The sequence below is a fragment of the Lissotriton vulgaris genome, chromosome 10 (genome assembly GCF_964263255.1).
Source record: "Lissotriton vulgaris chromosome 10, aLisVul1.2, whole genome shotgun sequence".
Taxonomy (NCBI): domain Eukaryota; kingdom Metazoa; phylum Chordata; class Amphibia; order Caudata; family Salamandridae; genus Lissotriton; species Lissotriton vulgaris.
This window is the reverse complement of record NC_141698.1, coordinates 68,031,713-68,056,706: the sequence shown is the minus strand read 5'-3', so window position 1 is coordinate 68,056,706 and position 24,994 is coordinate 68,031,713. Positions and strand designations below refer to the sequence as shown.

Genomic DNA, 24,994 nt, shown 5'->3' with positions numbered 1-24,994 from the left:
GTACGAGAGAAATTGTAAAGGAGGGTGAATTGCTGCAAGAAGCGAGATCATACTTCATAGTGTGCTGTGCTGGAATTAGTTAATAAGTCTTCAAAGATATAAACTGTAAGAGGATTGAAGGAGGAGATTTGGCATTTAGGGATACAAAATCAAAAGATTGAATTTAGATTCTTTTATTGAACTGGGTATTATTGAACTTTGTAAAGATCATGAAGTGCTTTAAAGAACTTAATAATTTTGTGAGAGGTGATGTTACCATTTTGATAAGGAAAGGTGACGAAGCGCCTCCCCAGGGTACATTTGCACATTATATGATGTCAGAATTGGAATTGCATACATGTCTGTGGCTTCGTCAATGGTGGAAGATTACTGCAAAGGATGGGCCATTGAGTTTTCCTAGATATGGTGCCTTTGAAATTAGAAATTACGGTTGAAGGAGAAGCTGAACGAAATGAAGCCACCACCTAGACCCACCCAATACCAAGCACTGAATATTTGGGAGAAGGTAGCATGAGACATGGAAAGAGATAAATATCAGAACAGTATTTTATGTGTATGGCTCAGTGGAGTACTGCTTTTGTCACAGAGATCCTTTTGTTATTTACAGATCATTAGTTAAAAACGTAATTTAGGTTAGCGTGATTATTTCCCGGTGCTTCATTAACCTAATTTTGCTAAAAAAGGGTTTGTTTGGGTAGAAATAAATTCTTATTAGTAGAGTCAACTCTTACCAATGTGTTACGTTCTGAATCCTGAGATTGTACTTCCCTAGACCAAGCACTCTTAAAAATGCCTACCGGTATGGATGACATGTGAATCCTACACCTTGTAGTCCTCTTTGTCTTATGCAACATGTTCTATACATTGACTTACACACGTAGGATTAATTGTCTCTGTATGTGTGTGTGTGTGATGTAAAATACTCGGACACCCTACTCTGGTGAGATAGGTGCTATAAAACAAATGAATTAAATGCTAAGAGAGGGGCTATGGAGAGATGAGAGGCACTGATGAAGGGTGATAGTGAGGGAATCATTGAAGAGCACCAGAAATATTGTTGTATTCTGTTGCACTGTTAGCTCATCATTTACTATGCTTTAAAAAACGAAAACAATTGAATATAGAATGAAAGGTGGGTTGTAGAATGCACCATTGTTGCTATATTTTCCAAGGGAAAACTCCCCAAATCCCACTTGCAGTGGTCAGGCTCGCCTGCTGTGCTCGCTATGCACCGTATTTGGGCTGATCTGACAAAATTTGCCAGGGCTGCTTTGGGTTCCCAGTCCAGCCCTGACACCTGGTGTTGCTGCTTCATTTATGACGGTTGTGGTACAAATTGCAAAAGCACAGACAGTCCCAGACCAATTGCGACTGCCCCAATAACTATTGCCCCAACACCAGCATCACAAGTCACTCATTTAAAAAACTCACCAACTTCCTTGGCTTCAATTATAGGGTCAAAGATTCTCTTCAGTGGTACCCTGCCTGCAAAAAGGAACACAGCATAAATATGACATGTTTACTGTGCAGAGTAAAGAGCTTGCAGGTGTGCCTGATTGGAAGACACATAAAGTGTTGTACCCTTTTACCTCAATGCGTATATCTGTGATTTACTCAAATATTTGGGGTAAAAAGTTGAACCCTTTTACCAGTGTGTATATTTTCGATTTACTCACATGTTTGGCATTTAGTTTCAAAGTGAGCACTGTTTCTATTAGTGAGAAAGTGCATGGAAGGTGAAAGAATTAAATGTGAGTCTACATATTGGGATGCTAGTGTTGATTGTAAGTTGTGAAAAGAATACACCTTGTTGTTATCCTACCAGAGGGGCTATTTTAGTACAAATGCATTTCTTAAGGGGTAGCAGTGCACCTTTTTTGCTTGAGTAGCTTATTTGTGGGAGTTATTCTTACGTGTGGTTGTGCAGGCAAAATCCTAGTACAGGTGGAGGCCCAGGTTGTGTTAAAGGCGGTTGCCGTTTTGTTTGAGTACTAATAGAGTGATGTGTCATGATTTATGATTATTTGTTGTGTTATTGAGAAGCGATTTAAGTTATATAAATTCAATGATTTTATTAAATTATATTTTTTTTGTGGAGAAGTTAAAGAGTTATCAGGCTCGGCGTAGCCCTAAATCCCAGGATGTTGATATTGAACTTAAGAGAAAAGTGTAGAATGCACTTTATGGTTTTCTTGCCTGCTGAACGTTTGTGGTGTAGACTATGAGGTACCATCGACTACACAATTGAGATAGAGATTATAAAAAATCTGTTGGCATGTATTATTATTGAATGATGTTTGCAGAGCCCATTGAAGTGCTTTGATTTTCTTTAGTGAAGCAGGCAAAGATTGTTTGATCTCATTTGTTAAATGTTGTTGAATTGTGTGTATGAGAGAAATTGTAAAGGAGGGTGAATTGCTGCAAGAAGCGAGATCATACTTCATAGCGTGCTGCGCTGGAATTAGTTAATAAGTCTTCAAAGATATAAACTGTGAGAGGATTGAAGAAGGAGATGTGGCATTTAGGGAACAAAATCTAAAGAATCGAATTTAGATTGTTTTTTACTGAACTGGGTATTATTGAACTTTGTAAAGATCATGAAGTGCTTTAAAGAACTTAATAATTTTGTGAGAGGTGATGTTACCATTTCGATAAGGAAAGGTGACGAAGCGCCTCCCCAGGGTACACTTGCACATTATATGATATCAGAATTGGAATTACATACATGTCTGTGGCTTCGTCAATGGTGGAAGATTACTGCAAAGGATGGGCCATTGAGTTTTCCTAGATATGGTGCCTTTGAAATTAGAAATTACGGTTGAAGGAGAAGCTGAACGAAATGAAGCCACCACCTAGACCCACCCAATACCAAGCACTGAATATTTGGGAGAAGGTAGCATGAGACATGGAAAGAGATAAATATCAGAACAGTATTTTATGTGTATGGCTCAGTGGAGTACTGCTTTTGTCACAGAGATCCTTTTGTTATTTACAGATCATTAGTTAAAAACGTAATTTAGGTTAGCGTGATTATTTCCCGGTGCTTCATTATCCTAATTTTGCTAAAAAAGGGTTTGTTTGGGTAGAAATAAATTCTTGTTAGTAGAGTCAACTCTTACCAATGTGTTACGTTCTGAATCCTGAGATTGTACTTCCCCAGACCAAGCACTCTTAAAAGTGCCTACTGGTATGGATGACATGTGAATCCTACACCTTGTAGTCCTCTTTGTCTTATGCAACATGTTCTATACATTGACTTACACACGTAGGATTAATTGTCTCTGTATGTGTGTGTGTGTGTGTGTGTGATGTAAAATACTCGGACACCCTACTCTGGTGAGATAGGTGCTATAAAACAAATGAATTAAATGCTAAGAGAGGGGCTATGGAGAGATGAGAGGCACTGATGAAGGGTGATAGTGAGGGAATCATTGAAGAGCCCCAGAAATATCATTTTATTCTGGTGCACTGTTAGCTCATCATTTACTATGCTTTAAAAAACGAATACAATTGAATATAGAATGAAAGGTGGGTTGTAGAATGCACCATTGTTGCTATATTTTCCAAGGGAAAACTCCCCAAATCCCACTTGCAGTGGTCAGGCTCGCCTGCTGTGCTCGCTATGCACCGTATTTGGGCTGATCTGACAAAGTTTGCCAGGGCTGCTTTGGGTTCCCAGTCCAGCCCTGACACCTGGTGTTGCTGCTTCATTTATGACTGTTGTGGTACAAATTGCAAAAGCACAGACAGTCCCAGACCAATTGCGACTTCCCCAATAACTATTGCCCCAACACCAGCATCTCAAGTCACTCATTTAAAAAAACTCACCAACTTCCTTGGCTTCAATTATAGGGTCAAAGATTCTCTTCAGTGATACCCCGCCTGCAAAAAGGAAAACAGCATAAATATGACATGTTTACTTTGCAGAGTAAAGAGCTTGCAGGTGTGCCTGATTGGAAGACACATAAAGTGTTGTACCCTTTTACCTCAATGCGTATATCTGTGATTTACTCAAATATTTGGAGTAAAAAGTTGAACCCTTTTACCAGTGTGTATATTTTCGATTTACTCACATGTTTGGCATTTAGTTTCAAAGTGAGCACTGTTTCTATTAGTGAGAAAGTGCATGGAAGGTGAAAGAATTAAATGTGAGTCTACATATTGGGATGCTAGTGTTGATTGTAAGTTGTGAAAAGAATACACCTTGTTGTTATCCTACCAGAGGGGCTATTTTAGTACAAATGCATTTCTTAAGGGGTAGCAGTGCACCTTTTTTGCTTGAGTAGCTTATTTGTGGGAGTTATTCTTACGTGTGGTTGTGCAGGCAAAATCCTAGTACAGGTGGAGGCCCAGGTTGTGTTAAAGGCGGTTGCCGTTTTGTTTGAGTACTAATAGAGTGATGTGTCACGATTTGTGATTATTTGTTGTGTTATTGAGAAGCGATTTAAGTTATATAAATTCAATGATTTGATTAAATTATATTTTTTTTGTGGAGAAGTTAAAGAGTTATCAGGCTCGGCGTAGCCCTAAATCTCAAATATTTGGCATAAAAAGTTAAACCCTTTTACCACCCAATACCAAGCACTGACTATTTGGGAGAAGGTACCATGAGACAGGGAAAGAGATAAATATCAGAACAGTATTTTATGTGTATAGCTCAGTGAATTACGACTTTTGTCACAGAGATCCTTTTGTTATTGTACAGTTTATTAGTTACAAACGTAATCTAGGTTAGTGTGTTTTGTTTTTTTCCCAGTAATTCAATATCCTAATTTTGCTAAAAAAAGTGTTTGTTCTGGTATAAATAAATTCTTATTAGTAAAGTCATTTCTTACCAATGTGTTACGATCTGAATCCTGAGTTTGTACTTTCCCAGACCAAGCACTCTTAAACATGCCTCCCAGTATGGATGACATGTGAATCCTACACCTTATAGTCCTCTTTGTCTTATGCAACATTTACTATACCTTGATTTACACAAGTAGGATTAATTGTCTCTGTATGTGTGTGTGTGATGTATAATGCTCCGACACCCTACACTGGTAAGAGAGGTGCGATAAAACGAATGAATTAAATGCTGAGAGAGGGGTTTTGGAGAGATGAGAGACACTGATGAAGGGTGATAGTGAGGGAATCATTGGAGAGCCCCAAAAAAGACTGTTTTATTCTGGTGCACTGTAAGCTCATCATTTCCTATGCTTTATAAACAAATACCATTGAATATATAATGAAAAGTTGGTGGTAGAATACACAATTTTTGCTATATTTTCATGGGGAAAACACCCCAAATCCCTCTTGTAGTGGTCAGGCTCGCCTGCTGTTCTCGCTATGCACCGTATTTGGGCTGGTCTGACAAAATTTGCCTGGGCCGCTTTGGGTTCCAAGTCCAGCCCTGACACCTGGTGTTGCTGCTTCAATTACGACTGTTGCGGTACAATTACCACAAATTGCTAAAGCACAGACAGTCCCAGACCAATTGCGACTTCCCCAATAACTATTGCCCAAACACAACCATCTCAAGTCACTCATTCCAAAAACTCACCAACTTTCTTGGCTTCAATTATAGGGTCGAAGATTCTCTTCAGTGGTACCCAGCCTGCAAAAAGGAACACAGCATAAATATGACATGTTTACTGTGCAGAGTAAAGAGCTTGCAGGTGTGCCTGATTGGAAGATACATAAAGTGTTGTACCGTTTTTCCTCAATGCGTATATCTGTGATCTACTCAAATATTTGGTGTAAAAAGTTGAACCCTTTTACCACAGTATGTATATTTTTGATTTACTCACATGTTTGGCATTTAGTTTCAAAGTGAGCACTGTTTCTCTTAGTGAGAAAGTGCATGGAAGGTGAAAGGATTAAATGTGAATCTACATATTGGGATGCTAGTATTGATTGTAAGTTGTGAAAAGAATGAACCTTGTTGTTATCCTACCAGAGGGGCTATTTTAGTACAAATGCATTTCTTAAGGGGTAGCAATGCACCTTTTTTGCTTGAGTGGTTTATTTGTGGGAGAAATTTGTACTTGTGGTTGAGCAGGCAAAATCCTAGTACAGGTGTAAGCCCAGGTTGTGTTAAAGACGGTTGCCGTTTTGTTTGAGTAGTAATAGAGTGATGTGTCACGATTTGTGATTATTTGTTGTGTTATTGAGAAGCGATTTAAGTTATATAAATTCAATGATTTGATCAAATTATATTTTTTTTGTGGAGAAGTTAAAGAGTTATCAGGCTCGGCGTAGCCTTAAATCCCAGGATATCGATATTGAACTTAAGAGAAAAGTGTAGAATGCACTGTATGGTTTTCTTGCCTGCTGAACGTTTGTAGTGTAGACTATGAGGTACCGTCGACTACACAATTGAGATAGGGATTAAAATAATCTGTTGTCATAGTATTAATATTGAATGATGTTTGCAGAACCCATTGAAGTGCTTTGATTTTCTTTAGTGAAGCAAGCAAAGATTGTTTGATCTCATTTGTTAAATGTTGTTGAATTGTGTGTACGAGAGAAATTGTACAGGAGGGTGAATTGCTGCAAGAAGCGAGATCATACTTCATAGTGTGCTACGTTGGAATTAGTTAGTAAGTCTTCAAAGATATAAACTGTGAGAGGATTGAAGAAGGAGATTTGGCATTTAGGGAACAAAATCAAAAGATTGAATTTAGATTCTTTTATTAACCTGGTAATTATTGAACTTTGTAAAGATCATGAAGTGCTTTAAAGAACTTAATATGTTTGTGAGAGGTGATGTTACCATTTAGATTAGGAAAGGTGACGAAGCGCCTCCCCAGGGTACACTTGCACATTATATGATGACAGAATTGGGATTACATACATGTCTGTGGCATCGTCAATGGTGCAAGATTACTGCAAAGGATGGGCCATTGAGTTTTCCTAGATATGGTGCCTTTGAAATTAGAAATTACGGTTGAAGGAGAAGCTGTACGAAATGAAGCCACCACCTAGACCCACCCAATACTAAGCACTGAATATTTGGGAGACGGTACCATGAGACGGGGAAAGAGATAAATATCAGAACAGGTTTTATATGTGTATGGGTCAGTGGAGTACTGCTTTTGTCACAGAGATCCTCTTGTTATTTACAGATCCTTAGTTAAAAACGTAATTTAGGTTAGCGTGTTATTTTCCCAGTGCTTCAATATCCTAATTTTGCTAAAAAAGGGTTTGTTTGGGTAGAAATAAATTCTTATTAGTAGAGTCAACTCTTACCAATGTGTTACGTTCTGAGTCCTGAGTTTGTACTTCCCCAGACCAAGCACTCCTAAAAATGCCTACCGGTATGGATGACATGTGAATCCTACACCTTGTAGTCCTCTTTGTCTTATGCAACATTTTCTATACATTTACTTAGACACGTAGGATTAATTGTCTCTGTATGTGTGTGTGTGATGTAAAATACTCGGACACCCTACTCTAATGAGATAGGTGCTATAAAACAAATGAATTAAATGCTGAGAGAGGGTCTATGGAGAGATGAGAGGCACTGATGAAGGGTGATAGTGAGTGAATCATTGAAGAGCCCCATAAATATCGTTGTATTCTGTTGCACTGTTAGCTCATCATTTACTATGCTTTAAAAAACGAATACAATTGAAAATAGAATGAAAGGTGTGTTGTTGCTATATTTTCCAAGGGAAATCGCCACAAATCCCTCTTGTAGTGGTTAGGCTCGCCTGCTGTGCTCGCTATGCACCGTATTGGGCTGATCTGACAAAATTTGCCAGGGCTGGTTTGGGTTCCCAGTCCAGCCCTAACACCTGGTGTTGCTGCTTCATTTATGACTGTTGTGGTACAAATTGCAAAAGCACAGACAGGCCCAGACCAAGTGCGACTGCCCCAATAACTATTGCCCCAGCACCAGCATCTCAAGTCACTCATTCCAAATACTCACCAACTTCCTTGGCTTCAATTATTGGGTCAAAGATTCTCTTCAGTGGTACTCCGCCTGCAAAAAGGAACACAGCATAAATATGACATGTTTACTGTGCAGAGTAAAGAGCTTGCAGGTGTGCCTGATTGGAAGACACATAAAGTATTGTACCCTTTTCCCTCAATGCGTATAACTGTGATTTACTTAAATATTTGGTGTAAAAAGTTGAACCCTTTTACCACAGTGTGTATATTTTTGATTTACTCACATGTTTGCCATTTAGTTTCAAAGTGAGCACTGTTTCTATTAGTGAGAGAGTGCATGGAAGGTGAAAGGATTAAATGTGAGTCTACATATTGGGATGCTAGTATTGATTGTAAGTTGTGAAAAGAAATTATCCTACCAGAGGGGCTATTTTAGTACAAATGCATTTCTTAAGTGGTAGCATTGCACCTTTTTTGCTTGAGTGGCTTATTTGTGGGAGTTATTCCTACGTGTGGTTGTGCAGGCAAAATCCTAGTACAGATGGAGGCCCAGGTTGTGTTAAAGGCGGTTGCCGTTTTGTTTGAGTCTTAATAGAGTGATGTGTCACGATTTGTGATTATTTGTTGTGTTGTTGAGAAGCGACTTAGAGTATGTAAATTCAATGACTTGATTTAATTATATTTTTTGTGGAGAAGTTCAAGAGTTATAAGGCTCGGCGTAGCCTAAGTTCCCGAAATATCGATATTAAACTTAAGAGAAAGTGTAAAATGCACTGTATGGTTTTTTTGTCTGCTGGATGTTTGTGAAGTAGACAATGGCGTACCGTTGACTACACAATTGAGATAGGGATTAAAATAATCTGTTGTCATAGTATTAATATTGAATGATGTTGGCAGAATATGGTTGTGCAAAGGGTGACACTAAATTGATTGGGGTGGTTTCCCACTGGTCTAGATTTCACTTGCGAATGTGAAAATCTTTTCTATAGAAAAAGTCAGAAGGTGTAAAAAGTTTAATATTCCCATTGTTAAATTGCTTTGATTTTCTTTAGTGAAGCAGGCAAAGATTGTTTAATTTAATTTGTTAAAAGTTGTAGAATTGTGTGTACGCGAGAAATTGTAAAGGAGGGTGAACTGTGGCAAGGAGCGAGATCATACGTCATAGTGTGATGCGCTGGAATTGGTTAGTTGGTGTATTGTTGCACTGTGATTTATTGATGACGACACAGAATGCCACACTTTGATAGGTCTGTACTGCATTGAAAATGGTTAATAAGTCTTCAAAGATATAAACTGTGAGAGGATTGGAGAAAGTGAGTTGACATTTAAGGAACAAAATCAAAAGATTGAATTTGGATTCTTTTATTGAATTGAATATTGTTTTACTTTGTAAAGTTCATGAAGTACTTTAAAGGACTTAATAATGTTGTGAAAGGTGATGTTACCATTTCGATATGGAAAGGTGAGGAAGTGCCTCCCCCGGGTACACTTGCACATTATATGACGACAGAATTGGGATTATATAAATGTCTGTGGCTTCGTCAATGGGGCAAGATTACTGCAAATGATGGGCCATTGAGTTTTCCTAGAAATGGTGCGTTGAAAATGAGAAATGAAGGTTGAAGGACAACCTGTACGAAATGAAGCCTCCACCTAGACCCACCCAATACCAAGCACTGACTATTTGGGAGAAGGTACCATGAGACAGGGAAAGAGATAAATATCAGAACAGTATTTTATGTGTATAGCTCAGTGAATTACGACTTTTGTCACAGAGATCCTTTTGTTATTGTACAGTTTATTAGTTACAAACGTAATCTAGGTTAGTGTGTTTTGTTTTTTTCCCAGTAATTCAATATCCTAATTTTGCTAAAAAAGGGTTTGTTCTGGTATAAATAAATTCTTATTAGTAAAGTCATTTCTTACCAATGTGTTACGATCTGAATCCTGAGTTTGTACTTTCCCAGATCAAGCACTCTTAAACATGCCTACCAGTATGGATGACATGTGAATCCTACACCTTATAGTCCTCTTTGTCTTATGCAACATTTTATATACCTTGATTTACACAAGTAGGATTAATTGTCTCTGTATGTGTGTGATGTATAATGCTCCGACACCCTACACTGGTAAGAGAGGTGCGATAAAACAAATGAATTAAATGCTGAGAGAGGGGTTTTGGAGAGATGAGAGACACTGATGAAGGGTGATAGTGAGGGAATCATTGGAGAGCCCCAAAAAAGACTGTTTTATTCTTGTGCACTGTAAGCTCATCATTTACTATGCTTTATAAACGAATACCATTGAATATATAATGAAAAGTTGGTGGTAGAATACACAATTTTTCCTATATTTTCATGGGGAAAACACCCCAAATCCCTCTTGTAGTGGTCAGGCTCGCCTGCTGTTCTCGCTATGCACCGTATTTGGGCTGGTCTGACAAAATTTGCCTGGGCTGCTTTGGGTTCCAAGTCCAGCCCTGACACCTGGTGTTGCTGCTTCAATTACGACTGTTGCGGTACAATTACCACAAATTGCAAAAGCACAGACAGTCCCAGACCAATTGCGACTGCCCCAATAACTATTGCCCCAACACCAGCCTCTCAAGTCACTCATTCCAAAAACTCACCAACTTTCTTGGCTTCAATTATAGGGTCGAAGATTCTCTTCAGTGGTACCCAGCCTGCAAAAAGGAACACAGCATAAATATGACATGTTTACTGTGCAGAGTAAAGAGCTTGCAGGTGTGCCTGATTGGAAGACACATAAAGTGTTGTACCGTTTTTCCTCAATGCGTATATCTGTGATCTACTCAAATATTTGGCGTAAAAAGTTGAACCCTTTTACCACAGTATGTATATTTTTGATTTACTCACGTGTTTGGCGTTTAGTTTCAAAGTGAGCACTATTTCTCTTAGTGAGAAAGTGCATGGAAGGTGAAAGGATTAAATGTGAGTCTACATATTGGGATGCTAGTATTGATTGTAAGTTGTGAAAAGAATGAACCTTGTTGTTATCCTACCAGAGGGGCTATTTTAGTACAAATGCATTTCTTAAGGGGTAGCATTGCACCTTTTTTGCTTGAGTGGCTTATTTGTGGGAGAAATTTGTACGTGTGGTTGTGCAGGCAAAATCCTAGTACAGGTGGAAGCCCAGGGGTATACACCTGTTACAACGCAACTTTTACAACTACCTACTATTACAACGCAACTTTTACAACGCATACCATTACAACGCATTGCGCTGGGGGGCGCTCTAGGATAGGGAATAAGTTTAATTTACTATCCAACACCTTCCCTAGTGTCCACGGGGACTGGAGTTGGAATAGTAAATTATACTTACCACTATCCAGCACCTCTAAGCGATATGCGTTGTAATGGTATGCGTTGTAATGGTCGCGTTGTAATGGTAGGTAGTTGTAATGGTATGCGTTGTAACATGGTACATCCAAGCCCAGGTTGTGTTAAAGGCGGTTGCCGTTTTGTTTGAGTAGTAATAGAGTGATGTGTCACGATTTGTGATTATTTGTTGTGTTATTGAGAAGCGATTTAAGTTATATAAATTCAATGATTTGATTAAATTATATTTTTTTTGCGGAGAAGTTAAAGAGTTTTCAGGCTCGGGGTAGCCTTAAATCCCAGGATATCGTTTTTGAATTTAAGAGAAAAGTGTAGAATGCACTGTATGGTTTTCTTGCCTGCTGAACGTTTGTAGTGTAGACTATGAGGTACCGTCGACTACACAATTGAGATAGAGATTATAAAAATCTGTTGTCATGTATTAATATTGAATGATGTTTGCAGAACCCATTGAAGTGCTTTGATTTTCTTTAGTGAAGCAGGCAAAGATTGTTTGATCTCATTTGTTAAATGTTGCTGAATTGTGTGTACGAGAGAAATTGTACAGGAGGGTGAATTGCTGCAAGAAGCGAGATCATACTTCATAGTGTGCTATGTTGGAATTAGTTAATAAGTCTTCAAAGATATAAACTGTGAGAGGATTGAAGAAGGAAATTTGGCATTTAGGGAACAAAATCAAAAGATTGAATTTAGATTCTTTTATTAACCTGGTAATTATTGAACTTTGTAAAGATCATGAAGTGCTTTAAAGAACTCTAAAGAAAGTTTGTGAGAGGTGATGTTACCATTTCGATAAGGAAAGGTGACGAAGCGCCTCCCCAGGGTACACTTGCACATTATATGATGACAGAATTGGGATTACATGTCTGTGGCATCGTCAATGGTGCAAGATTACTGCAAAGGATGGGCCATTGAGTTTTCCTAGATATGGTGTCTTTGAAATTAGAAATTACGGTTGAAGGAGAAGCTGTACGAAATGAAGCCACCACCTAGACCCACCCAATACAAAGCACTGAATATTTGGGAGACGGTAGCATGAGACATGGAAAGAGATAAATATCAGAACAGTTTTTTATGTGTATGGGTCAGTGGAGTACTGCTTTTGTCACAGAGATCCTTTTGTTATTTACAGATCCTTAGTTAAAAACGTAATTTAGGTTAGCGTGTTTTTTTTCCCAGTGCTTCAATATCCTAACTTTGCTTAAAAAGGGTTTGTTTGGGTAGAAATAAATTCTTATTAGTAGAGTCAACTCTTACCAATGTGTTTCGTTCTGAATCCTGAGTTTGTACTTCCCCAGACCAAGCACTCTTAAAAATGCCTACCGGTATGGATGACATGTGAATCCTACACCTTGTAGTCCTCTTTGTCTTATGCAACATTTTCTATACATTTACTTAGACACGTAGGATTAATTGTCTCTGTATGTGTGTGTGTGTGTGATGTAAAATACTCGGACACCCTACTCTAATGAGATAGGTGCTATAAAACAAATGAATTAAATGCTGAGAGAGGGGCTATGGAGAGATGAGAGGCACTGATGAAGGGTGATAGTGAGTGAATCATTGAAGAGCCCCATAAATATCGTTGTATTCTGTTGCACTGTTAGCTCATCATTTACTATGCTTTAAAAAACGAATACAATTGAAAATAGAATGAAAGGTGTGTTGTTGCTATATTTTCCAAGGGAAATCCCCACAAATCCCACTTGTAGTGGTTAGGCTCGCCTGCTGTGCTCGCTATGCACCGTATTGGGCTGATCTGACAAAATTTGCCAGGGCTGGTTTGGGTTCCCAGTCCACCCCTGACACCTGGTGTTGCTGCTTCATTTATGACTGTTGTGGTACAAATTGCAAAAGCACAGGCAGTCCCAGACCAAGTGCGACTGCCCCAATAACTATTGCCCCAACACCAGCATCTCAAGTCACTCATTCCAAATACTCACCAACTTCCTTGGCTTCAATTATTGGGTCAAAGATTCTCTTCAGTGGTACCCCGTCTGCAAAAAGGAACACAGCATAAATATGACATGTTTACTGTGCAGCGTAAAGAGCTTGCAGGTGTGCCTGATTGGAAGACACATAAAGTATTGTACCCTTTTCCCTCAATGCGTATATCTGTGATTTACTCAAATATTTGGTGTAAAAAGTTGAACCCTTTTACCACAGTATGTATATTTTTGATTTACTCACATGTTTGGCATTTAGTTTCAAAGTGAGCACTGTTTCTATTAGTGAGAAGGTGCATGGAAGGTGAAAGGATTAAATGTGAGTCTACATATTGGGATGCTAGTATTGATTGTAAGTTGTGAAAAGAATGAACCTTGTTGTTATCCTACCAGAGGGGCTATTTTAGTACAAATGCATTTCTTAAGGGGTAGCATTGCACCTTTTTTGCTTGAGTGGCTTATTCGTGGGAGTTATTCCTACGTGTGGTTGTGCAGGCAAAATCCTAGTACAGGTGGAGGCCCAGGTTGTGTTAAAGGCGGTTGCCGTTTTGTTTGAGTCTTAATAGAGTGATGTGTCACGATTTGTGATTATTTGTTGTGTTGTTGAGAAGCGTCTTAGGGTATGTAAATTCAATGATTTGATTATATTTTTTGTGGAGAAGTTCAAGAGTTATAAGGCTCGGCGTAGCCTAAGTTCCGGAGATATCGATATTAAACTTAAGAGAAAAGTGTAAAATGCACTGTATGGTTTTTTTGTCTGCTGAATGTTTGTGAAGTAGACAATGGCGTACCGTTGACTACACAATTGAGATAGGGATTAAAATAATCTGTTGTCATTGTATTAATATTGAATGATGTTGGCAGAATCTGGTTGCGCAAAGGGTGACACTACATTGATTGGGGTTGTTTCCCACTGGTCTAGATTTCACTTGCGAATGTGAAAATCTCTTTTATAGAAAAAGTCAGAAGGTGTAAAAACTTTAATATTCCCATTGTTAAATTGCCTTGATTTTCTTTAGTGAAGCAGGCAAAGATTGTTTAATTTCATTTGTTAAAAGTTGTAGAATTGTGTGTATGCGAGAAATTGTAAAGGAGGGTGAACTGTGGCAAGGAGCGAGATCATACGTCATAGTGTGATGATCTGGAATTGGTTAGTTGGTGTATTGTTGCACTGTGATTTATTGATGACGACACAGAATGCCACACTGTGATAGGTCTGTACTGCATTGAAAATGGTTAATAAGTCTTCAAAGATATAAACTGTGAGAGGATTGGAGAAAGTGAGTTGACATTTAAGGAACAAAATCAAAAGATTGAATTTGGATTATTTTATTTTATTGAATATTGTTTTACTTTGGAAAGATCATGAAGTACTTTAAAGGACTTAATAATTTTGTGAAAGGTGATGTTACCATTTCGATATGGAATGGTGAGGAAGTGCCTCCCAGGGTACACTTGCACATTATATGACGACAGAATTGGGATTATATAAATGTCTGCGGCTTCGTCAATGGGCAAGATTACTGCAAATGATGGGCCATTGAGTTTTCCTAGAAATGGTGCGTTGGAAATGAGAAATGAAGGTTGAAGGACAACCTGTACGAAATGAAGCCTCCACCTAGACCCACCCAATACCAAGCACTGACTATTTGGGAGAAGGTAGCATGAGACAGGGAAAGAGATCAATATCAGAACAGTATTTTATGTGTATAGCTCAGTGAATTACGGCTTTTGTCACAGAGATCCTTTTGTTATTGTACAGTTCATTAGTTACAAACGTAATCTAGGTTAGTGCGTTTTGTTTTTTTCCCAGTGCTTCAATATCCTAATGTTGCTAAAAAAGGGTTTGTTCTGGTATAAATAAATTCTTATTAGTAAAGTCAATTCTTACCAATGTGTTACGGTCTGAATCCTGAGTTTGTACTTTCCCAGATCAAGCACTCTTAAACATGCCTACCAGTATGGATGACATGTGAATCCTACACCTTGTAGTCCTCTTTGTCTTATGCAACATTTTCTATACCTTGATTTACACAAGTAGGATTAATTGTCTCTGTATGTGTCTGTGTGATGTAAAATGCTCCGCCACCCTACACTGGTAAGAGAGGTGCGATAAAACGAATGAATTAAATGCTGAGAGAGGGGCTTTGGAGAGATGAGACACTGATGAAGGGTGATAGTGAGGGAATCATTGGAGAGCCCCAAAAAGATTGTTTCATTCTGGTGCACTGTAAGCTCATCGTTTGCTATGCTTTCTGAGATTTACTCAAATATTTGGCATAAAATGTTGAACCCTTTTACCACAGTGTGTATATTTGTGATTTACTCACATGTTTGGCATTTAGTTTCAATGTGAGCACTGTTTTTATCAGTGAGAAAATGAATGGAAGGTGAGAGGATTAAATGTGAGTCTACATGTTGTGATGTTAGTATTGTTTGTAAGTTGTGAAAAGAATGAACCTTGTTGTTATCCTACCAGAGGGGCTATTTTTGTACAAATGCATTTCTTAAGGGTAGCATTGCACCTTTTTTGCTTGAGTGTCTTATTCGTGGGAGTTATTTCTACCTGTGGTTGTGCAGGAAAAATCCTCGTACAGGTGGAGGCACAAGTTGTGTTAATGGTGTTGCCCTCAAAGCACACCCACTGTCCCGCCCTCCTCAGAAAGATCCCTCCTTCCACAGTCCTTCCTGCTCAGAGTAGAAGCGCCTGTGGGGGAGCAGAGATGCTTCATCATTGAGCCCCCGTCCCTGCAACTCTGCTCTTCTGTCACTCTTTTGAGGTGGAAGGCTCTAAGAGGTCCTTCCCTACTCTGTTCCTGATTGGTAGACAGGCCAAATCCCTCTGAACCAATCAGGATGCATTTTAAGTTAGAAAGTGGACCAGGACCTATACCTGAACTTATTAAGCGGAGTCAGTCACATGACGGTGATGCTGGTCCAATGAGTTAGTATCAGAGATATGAATGGAAGGACCTTGTCCAATGGGACGGCAGCTAACATGATTACTGAAACATGAGCTTGTGGCAATTTTTCATGGGCGGATGAGGCGGCATAACCTAGCCTGCTGTAAACTGAGGCTGATATAAGATGGTGGGTATATGAGGTTGCAAGTAGCATATACTGGCATTTTCTTTGCATATCTGAGCCGTGAAAAAAATGCCAGCAAGTTGGCATGAGGCTAAGACACAATATATTATTATGCACCGAGAATATGGTAGCACCCCTGGGCAGGCGAGGCTACACCTGGCATATGTTGTCAGCATCTAGAGGCGAGACTATATTTATCTGGCATATTCCCAGTAGATGGACATGTGTGTGTGTGTGCGCAAGTGTGTGTGTGTGCGTTAACATAGGAGGGTTTGCCTGCCTATACAATGACAGTACATTGCCATGTCATTTGATGCTGCACAGGGCACACAATGACAGTCCCTTGGCAAGGGAGGCAGCATATTATAAAAGGAGAATGTATTGATGCACAAAGTGCCTAGTCATGTGTTGTTGCCCTGTTATGTAAGGCTGCCTCATGCATCAAATAGTAGTAATTCTTGTGCATGCGTGTTTGTATGATGGTTACACCGGATCTGTAACTATAATACCTGAGCATGTAATGCTGTGCCAGGGCTCCTGTGGCTGTGCATGGACCTATGGAATTGCATACGAACACGGGATGCTGTGCATAGCCTGCTATATCCGGCATCTGATCACAACATCTGGTCATGTGATGCCCTACCTGGGCCCCTAAGGCTGTGCTTGAGCATGTGAAGCTGCACGTGGGCATCTAAGGGTGCAGCGGGCACAGGCATCTGAAGGCAGTCTGAGAAGGCAGGTCATCTGGCTTTGCCAGTGCTCGTTTAAAAATGGAAGTGTTTCCTTCATAGGGTCTGAGTGGGCAGAGGGATTGGGTAATAAACCTAGAACACTTAATTGGGGAAACAGAACTATGAAACAGCTGGAGTTTTACGTACATACTTTAAATGTAAGCATATAATGTCGAGTAAAAAATGTATGTTCTTGAGTCTGGCACATTAGTGAGAATTACTCTGCTTTTCACTACAAACCTCCCCACACTGCACTTTAGGGTCACCCCATGTGGGAAGGGCTTCAGTACATCCAGATGTTCAACCACAGCGCACACCCTGGGTCTGAGTAGGGATAGTCTCTAATGGTGATCGAAAGACCACATTGAGGGCAACGATGCAACCTTAGCCAACCTCAACCTCACCAGGTGCTCAGCACAAGCAAAGCATTGATTCCCAATGCACTGGAATGATGCAACCAGCTAGAATGTCCCTGGTTACAAAGTAGATGCAATTAATCGTCACTCAGATACACTGCAGTTTCAAGGAAGAAAAAAGAAAAGACAGAAAAATTGCAAAATATACTGGAAAGAATGAATAGGAGACAGGCCAGTGGGGGCTGGACTGGGAACAGATATTTCCCATGTAAGCTGCAGATGATGTGCAATAGATATTTCCACTGGTAGATGCTGGACCCTGTGGGAATCTTTCTGCCTTACAAATGGACCTATTACTTATTGCTGTAAATGTGCTATAGCACTGCCAGATGAAAAGTACTGGGGTTTATCTCCCAGAAAATGGACTATTATGTTGGAGAGAGCTTAATCCATCTGATAACATTACGTTACCAAAGTGCTTCCATTTCAGTGCATAGATAGAGAAGCGGCCATTTTGTGCAGTAGATGTGCAATATCCAATATGGAAATGATGCTGCTCCATTTTGGCATGGCATCTGTCCTTTGCTTAACTCTGGCCATACAGGAGCTGTCCCCATCTAGTCATCTCCTTCAAGAAGTGTGGACTATACTAGTGGGAAATGTTCTCCCTTTTTGAAAGATGCTCAGAGGAGCAGTGACCAAGTGCACTGATCAATGGAGTTTTCTGCTTCTCTGTCTCTTCTCTCCTCCTGCCCCAAGGACAGCATCCCATTCTGGGGGAACATACATCATTACCGGTGTCTCTTCAAAGTATGGAACAACAGTGTATATGATTGAATTGCAAATAAAGTATGTTGAATTGACTGCCAGCCCTCCTTGCACTGCCCACAAGGTATCCCTTCTTCACAAAATAGTCAAGAGACCTGGTGTCTCTTAAAATCAATAGACTATTTATAAGCATCATGAGAAGAAATCGATCAAAAAGTCCTGTGAAATGATGAACTCACAAGCCGTGGAAAAATCATGAGCCTTGTGAAAGAATAATGAGAGATAAAAAAAAAAATCACCATAGCTGACAAATATGCAAGTGTTATAATAGTATCAGACAGCTGATCAATACACAGGAGATTAAATATTTGCCCAAAAAGAATGTTAAAACTGCAGAAATCCACTACACCCTATATTTCAGCACACGATGCTCACCTTCCAGGTCCCTCTCCACTCTTTGTTTTCTCTTCAAAATAGGGTTCTGGGGAAATAATACATTAAAAAAATTATCACTTGGAAAGAAAGCCTATTTTAAGAAACTAAGGGGCAGATGTATCAAGATTCCATTTTGCACTTCTCAAATAGCGATTGTTAAGGAATCGCTATTTGAGAAGTGTAAAATGGTATGTATGTAGAATTTCGCTATTTTTTAGCGATTCCTTAGAATTCCTTCATTGCGATTAGCAAATTGCTAATCGCAATTAAGGAATAATTTCCCATTCATTTCTATGGGCCAGGAGGCCCATAGGAATGAATGTAAAATTATACTCAATTTGCGATTAGCAATTAGCTAATCGCAAATTGAGAATAATTTCAAGGGTGCAAGGGTGTCTTAAGGACACCCTGCTGCACCCCTGAATTTGACATGTACATGCATATGGTGCACATACATGCCCTAAGGGCATGTATGAACGTCATATGGTACCTTTAGAATTAAAAAAAGTGCTTTTTGAAAAGAATTCGCAAATTACCACCAACTACAAGTTGATGGTAATTTGCGAATTCTTAGTCAAAAATGCTTGATACATTTCAAATCTAAAATCGCAATTTGCTATTTCTTAAAAGCCTCGCAATATTAAGGAATCGCTAAATTAGTGATTCCTTAATATTGCGAGGCTTTTTGCATGATACATACCAAATCCCGTTTTTTTGTCGCAAACGCTGCCATTTTCCGAATCGCAGCGTTTGCGACAAAAAAAACGGATGATACATCTGCCCCTAAAAGCTTACTACAGACTGGTGCTAAATGCAGCACTGCTGGGTGGTTATTCAATATGAAACCTGAGGAGAAGGGGTTAAATCGAGGCAGGGCTATAATATCTCCATCACCCAACGGGTGTAATTGTATTCAAAATATCCCTGCTTCGAGCCTGGCATGCACCCCTCTTTCGATCTACAATCCAAATGACGTGGAGTGCATAAATTGCGTGCAACTTTTTGGGCCACATTTCCAGGTTACATTTTTGCACCAATATGTGCAGTACTTTTGTGTATTTTTGAGGTTCAAAAAGGGCTAGAGGTGGGTACTTAAATAACTGTTTGTGCCCAATTTTTCAGCTACAAAGGACTCTCTTGTTTTGTATTTCTACCCATTTACCTCACTATAAAGCTGTGGTTTGTGGTTTTTAGAAAGAAAATAGAATTGCCGCAAGTAAGCCTCTATAAAAACCAGAGCTGTTCTTTTAACTTGTGTTCCTGCATTTTTGAAGAGTTCTGTGTTGTGGTTTTGTGGAGGCAGGAGCACAAATTAACAGCCATCCTAACCGAGCAGGTTTAGCAGCTGAACCAGAAACTACCACCAACTGGCACAGATATTATGCAAATAAAAGGTGTAGCAGGTATTTTGATAGCAGGTGAGGCCGGGCGAAGACCTTAACGCACACTCCATTTCCAGATGTTACATAGGCCCAGGCTCGCAACACCCATTGGGCTCACGGGGCTTCAGCCCCCAGCCCCCGCACTCGAGTACTTAACAAGTCTTTAAAAGACCATTAATTGTAAATAAGGCTTTTGTTGAGTGTTCACCCATTCTTACAGCCACTCTGTCTGTGGTTGGAAGAATTAGCCCCCCCTCCCCCCGAAATTTGGCTCTAGTTGCCCGCCTGCATAGGCCTCCTACGTTTTTGTTAGCAGCCGTGCCGCGTGTGCACGTGCCCGTGGAGACAGTGACGTGCCAGTGCCTGGATGTGCTGCGTGGATGTTGGGCTTTCTTGTGATGGCGGAAAAAGAGGTCGTAAGGACTACCTCTCTGAAGTCGGGACTCTAAGTCGACATCTCTGATTCTTTCTCCTGGATTCTGCCTCCCACTAACTGCGCGCCAGACAGTCTGAAAAAGCGGAAGCTGTCATGATGAGTCATAGCTTTTGCTCATCTTGGCCTGGCAAGCGAGTTACAACTGCCTGCCATATCAGATGCTAGGATAGGGTTGGAGGCGAGCACGCCTCCTCTATCCTGCTATCTGATAGGATATCGGGATGAAGAGAGTGACAGGCATGCCCCGCCGAAGCCTCATTAGCAGACATGCAGCTGCACTGTCCGAGGCAAGAAGTGCTTCATGTCTGTTAATTGTACTTTGAATGTGCCGTGTCCGTGTGAGGTGGGGCCTGGGACTTTGCAAGGGGGCCTCTTGTGAGGTGGGGGCCCTGGGCCAAAGCCCACTTTGCCCCCGTCTTAAAACGTCTCTAAGGAGCTCTGACATGGCGTCACGCAGGGTCGGATTGGCAAGGCGGGCATTCGGGAATTGGCCGAAGGGCCGGTGCCTCAGTGCCCTCTGTGGGCCGTTTTTTTCTCCCCTGTCCTAGTCCACAGAGAGTGGACTGGGAAAGGGGAGAAAAAAAAAACGGCCCACGGAGGGCACGAGACAGACAGAGAAAATGAAAGCAGCCTCGCTGTGCGGCCAGACAGCGATTGTCAGCTGTGGGCTCTCCTTCACCCCTACCCTGCCAAGCAATCAAGCTGAGGCTGGGCTGGGGAGGGGTGAATATTTGCAATAATCGGCCCCCCTGGGGGCCAGGTGTTTCTCAGGCCTTTGAGCCATTTGCACCTCGGCCCCCTGGCGCCCATGCAGCCCAGAAACGGTGTTAGTCTTAACACCTCGCCCACAGCCCTTCACATTCAGGGCATAGTGGGCGAGGAAGAATGGGTCTTGCTGTGGGGGCCCGGTGATGTTTGGAATTTTTTTGTTTTATTTATTTATTTATTTATGCAATTTTATATAGCGCGGACTTTACCCGAAGGTGTCAGAGCGCTTCACACAAGGAACAGCAATAATACATGAGGAGAAAATTATAAGAGGACAAATTACAAAAGCAAACGTTAAGTTACATGAATCAAAAGTGACAATAGTGAGCAACCAAAATACATGAGGTAGCAATCGGTACATTACAGGAGGAAAAAAGAGATATGTGTGCAGGTTACAAAAGCGTACAAAATACAAGTAGAGGTATAATACTGCAATAAATGGCAGACACTCCAGCACAAGAACAAACGTTACGTAGGCAATGGTGGCACATGTGCACGTATCTAAAGCAAACAAAAGTGAGAGGTAGCATACAGTGTGATACCAGAGAAAAGTGACGTGTGCAAGTTACAAAAGGGTACCATACACAGGTACAAGGGTAATACTACAGTAAATGGTAAACACTCAAACTGCCAGAACACACTGCGAAGGCACTTCCCATGCACCAGCTTCACCTCAGCCTCCCCCCTGGCTACCTGGCTACCTGGCTACCTTGGATGACCCAGAAAGCTGTGTTTTGTGCTCCCCTGCCAGGACATTTTCACGAGTCCTGGAGGGCTGATTAATTTACTAATTGCAGGGGCCTTACCTCTGTTCATATGCTCCTGAGCTGATGGTCTGGGGAGGGCTAAGTAGGTTAGTAATAGCAGGGGCTTTGCTGCTTTTCAGGTGCACCTGTGCTGGAGGGCTGGAATAATTTTGTGACAGAAAGGGGCCTTGCTATTTTTTTTAGTTGCTCAGCATGTAGGCCATTGTCACCTTTGCCCTGTGTCCTGTGCAAGAACAGTATCCTCCCACTTTCATTCCTTGTCTGCAGTGCTTTAAATGGGCCGGCACTCACCGGTACTGAGTACCGGCACTTTTTCCTTTTCTCCCCTTGAGTACCGGCACTTTTTCTGAGCAGGAAGAGAGTACCGGTACTCATGGGACCGGACTTCAGCCCAGGCAGCGCGCCCAGCAGCGCCTCCTTTATCACCTCCACTACCTCTGCAGCTCCTTTAACAAGCACTGTCTACACGGAAATAATCACGGGAGCGCTTGTCACCAGGAACCAGCGTGAGGTGCTTTTGAAGTCTTCAGAGCGGGGAGGGAGGGGGGTCTGCAGAGTGCTTATCGGATCCATTGTTCTTTCACAGTGGGGCTGAGAGGGGCTGTAAAATCTAATGGGTGGCAGCGGGATGCACTGTTCTGGATTGAATATTCCGTGAACAGAACAGATGAAAAGTGGGTTTAAGTGTTATCTATCAGTGGCACGTTAAGCGCTCCTGGGGACAGGCGCCAGCTGGCCTGCCCCTCTCGGCCTTGGACCCCTCCCGGTCTGCCCTGGGTCTATGATCCAAGGGGGGGAGAGGGGGCACCGTTCTTCAGCACTTATTAAATGAGTGCGTCCCTGGCTGAAAATTACAACACTTGATCGATATTTTCTAAAACTCTATCTTGTTTTGAACCGTGTTTCCGTATATTGGATAAGTGACAAGTGTTTGTGTACCGTGGTTGAGAAAACAAGCTGGGGGAAGGCACTGAACTCTGGCTGCGTGAGTCACAGGAATGAACGCAGCTCACTCAGAAGAACACACTCTTCGGATACCCTTCTATTTATAATTTTTTTTTTTTAAACAAATGTTCACGAAATGCTTGATTTCACTGTTGCACAAATAAAACACACATTCCACAATTAGACAAGCTCCATACACAAACACAGTAGTGAGTGACGCACACAACACAGTAGCGGATACATGCACACAAACGATAATGGCAATTCACGGACATAGATGAGTGCATACTGCTGATGTAAATGCACCAAACATTCATGCCCAAGCATGCACATGCAAACATTTGCGAAAACCACAAGCACGGACACACAGCACACACATTCCATCGGTAGACACACACATACAACATGCACACATACAATTAAACACATACCAAACGCATACCAACTCACAAAATAAACTATGGAGCTTCTACTGGTCACCTTACAGTATCTTGCTGCGCCTTTCTTCACAGCATAACATTTGATGAAGTCACATTTCCTTTATGGTTATCTTGATAAATAACTACCGTGTATAGTGTGTGCTGCACAAACTGAGCAAAAGACACACAATTGATGGACGGAATGCAGAACAAATCACAACATTACAGTTTTTGTCGCATAGAGCCTTGTGTTGCCTGCAGGTCAAAAGTTAAGATCCTTGTAAAATAGCTTAGTGAGTTATGACCCTGCAGCAACGACATGCCTGCAAACAAGAAGGCATATATTTAGAACCTCGCTGTTATTTCCTCCATCTTTTCTTATTTCAAGGATGCTAAAAAAGCCACTTTGGGTAGTAATAAACACTTATAATTAAGTGCCATATATATAGTTATTAGTGAGATAACTAATGGACAGATACATCCGACATTCTAACAATGCATGCAGGTTTTGTGCATACAACCTTGGCAAAGTCAAAAAGCTAACCCCGCCCCTTGTCCCACCTTAGCTCCTCCCTTAACTCCGCCCACTGCTCTTTTTGGTGAGTACCTGCACTTATTTTTTTCCATTTAAAGCACTGCTTGTCTGTGCAAATGGTGTTTCGTGAAAGGGCACGCTTCTTGAATGTGGGCCACGCCCCTTAAATATGGGCCACGCCTCTTGAATGTGGGCCACTTTTTTCGTCCGTGCCCGGGCCGAATTGTGATCCCAATCCGACCCTGGCGTCACGACCACATCAGCCTTCTCATAGTACAGACGGAGAGACTGCTGGCAGCACCGGGCCTCGTAGTTGTTTACTGCGTTCATTCAGAATTTTTCGTATTCCACGTCAAGTTTCCAAATATGATTTTACCGACAGCTTGAAATACGGTTATTTGGCCACCAAAAAAATCACTGTGCCTGCAAACCCACAATTGCCTTTATTTTTAATCGCAAACCGGCACTGTAATTCACCATAATTTATGCTTGTTTTGTGGCACACAAATACAGCCTTCATCCTTAAGTAAAAGGCATTGATGTGAAAAGAGTACGCAGGCATGATTTATTGATTATGCTGTGACGCTCGTGCCTGCTTTGTTTGCCAGAGTTGCACGGCCTGTAGCTTTTAAGAATTTTTGACACATGTTTGTTAAGTTGTTTTCCTATCGCCTGGTAAATTTGACCCTAGGGTGCTGTATTTGCATTTCAGTCATTTAGCCAAAATTTGTGGCAATAATTCATTGTGCATTGTTTAAAAATGGCTTTGAAAATTGCCAGTAAAGACTGGTAGCATGCATGTATTGTACTCACAGATGCAGTTTGTGTGTCACGTGACCAGCATCCTTCCATAGCAGAGGGTGGCAGGCCTTTAGACAAAGCTGGGGATTTCAAAACAGGCTTGTGCTCTTGAAAGGCGTATAGGATCTGGGCAGTTAGTCACATATTAGATTGAATGCTGAATAGGAACATTTTGTATGATGGCGGGAGCCTCTCAGGTCAGTAAGGTTGGCGCAACACCAGTCACACATCAGGCCGTCAAACATGTGTTAGAGACATTTTCTGAACCAAACTGGTGTCGTGAACAACAGTACGGTTTAGAACGTAGGCCAGTTTCCTATGGGTTTAGTTTTAACAGTTGTTCAAAAACCAACTTGTGGTTTTTCCATACAAAACAAGTCTGAA

At 40.9% G+C, this 24,994-nt stretch overlaps 1 protein-coding gene across 1 annotated transcript in view; it reads right to left on the bottom strand.

Annotated features, from left to right (window-relative positions):
* The window catches only part of LOC147684665 (uncharacterized), a 120,058-nt gene that overhangs the window by 94,354 nt on the left and 710 nt on the right, over positions 1–24,994 (bottom strand). Inside the window, exons 2-8 of the mRNA XM_086939723.1 lie at positions 18,558–18,603; positions 13,178–13,231; positions 10,505–10,558; positions 7,913–7,966; positions 5,543–5,596; positions 3,825–3,882; positions 1,432–1,481 (exon numbers count right to left, since the gene is read on the bottom strand). Of these exons, the coding sequence (XP_086795849.1) occupies positions 1,432–1,481; positions 3,825–3,882; positions 5,543–5,596; positions 7,913–7,966; positions 10,505–10,558; positions 13,178–13,231; positions 18,558–18,603 (370 nt within the window). The remainder of the gene's footprint in view (positions 1–1,431; positions 1,482–3,824; positions 3,883–5,542; positions 5,597–7,912; positions 7,967–10,504; positions 10,559–13,177; positions 13,232–18,557; positions 18,604–24,994) is intronic.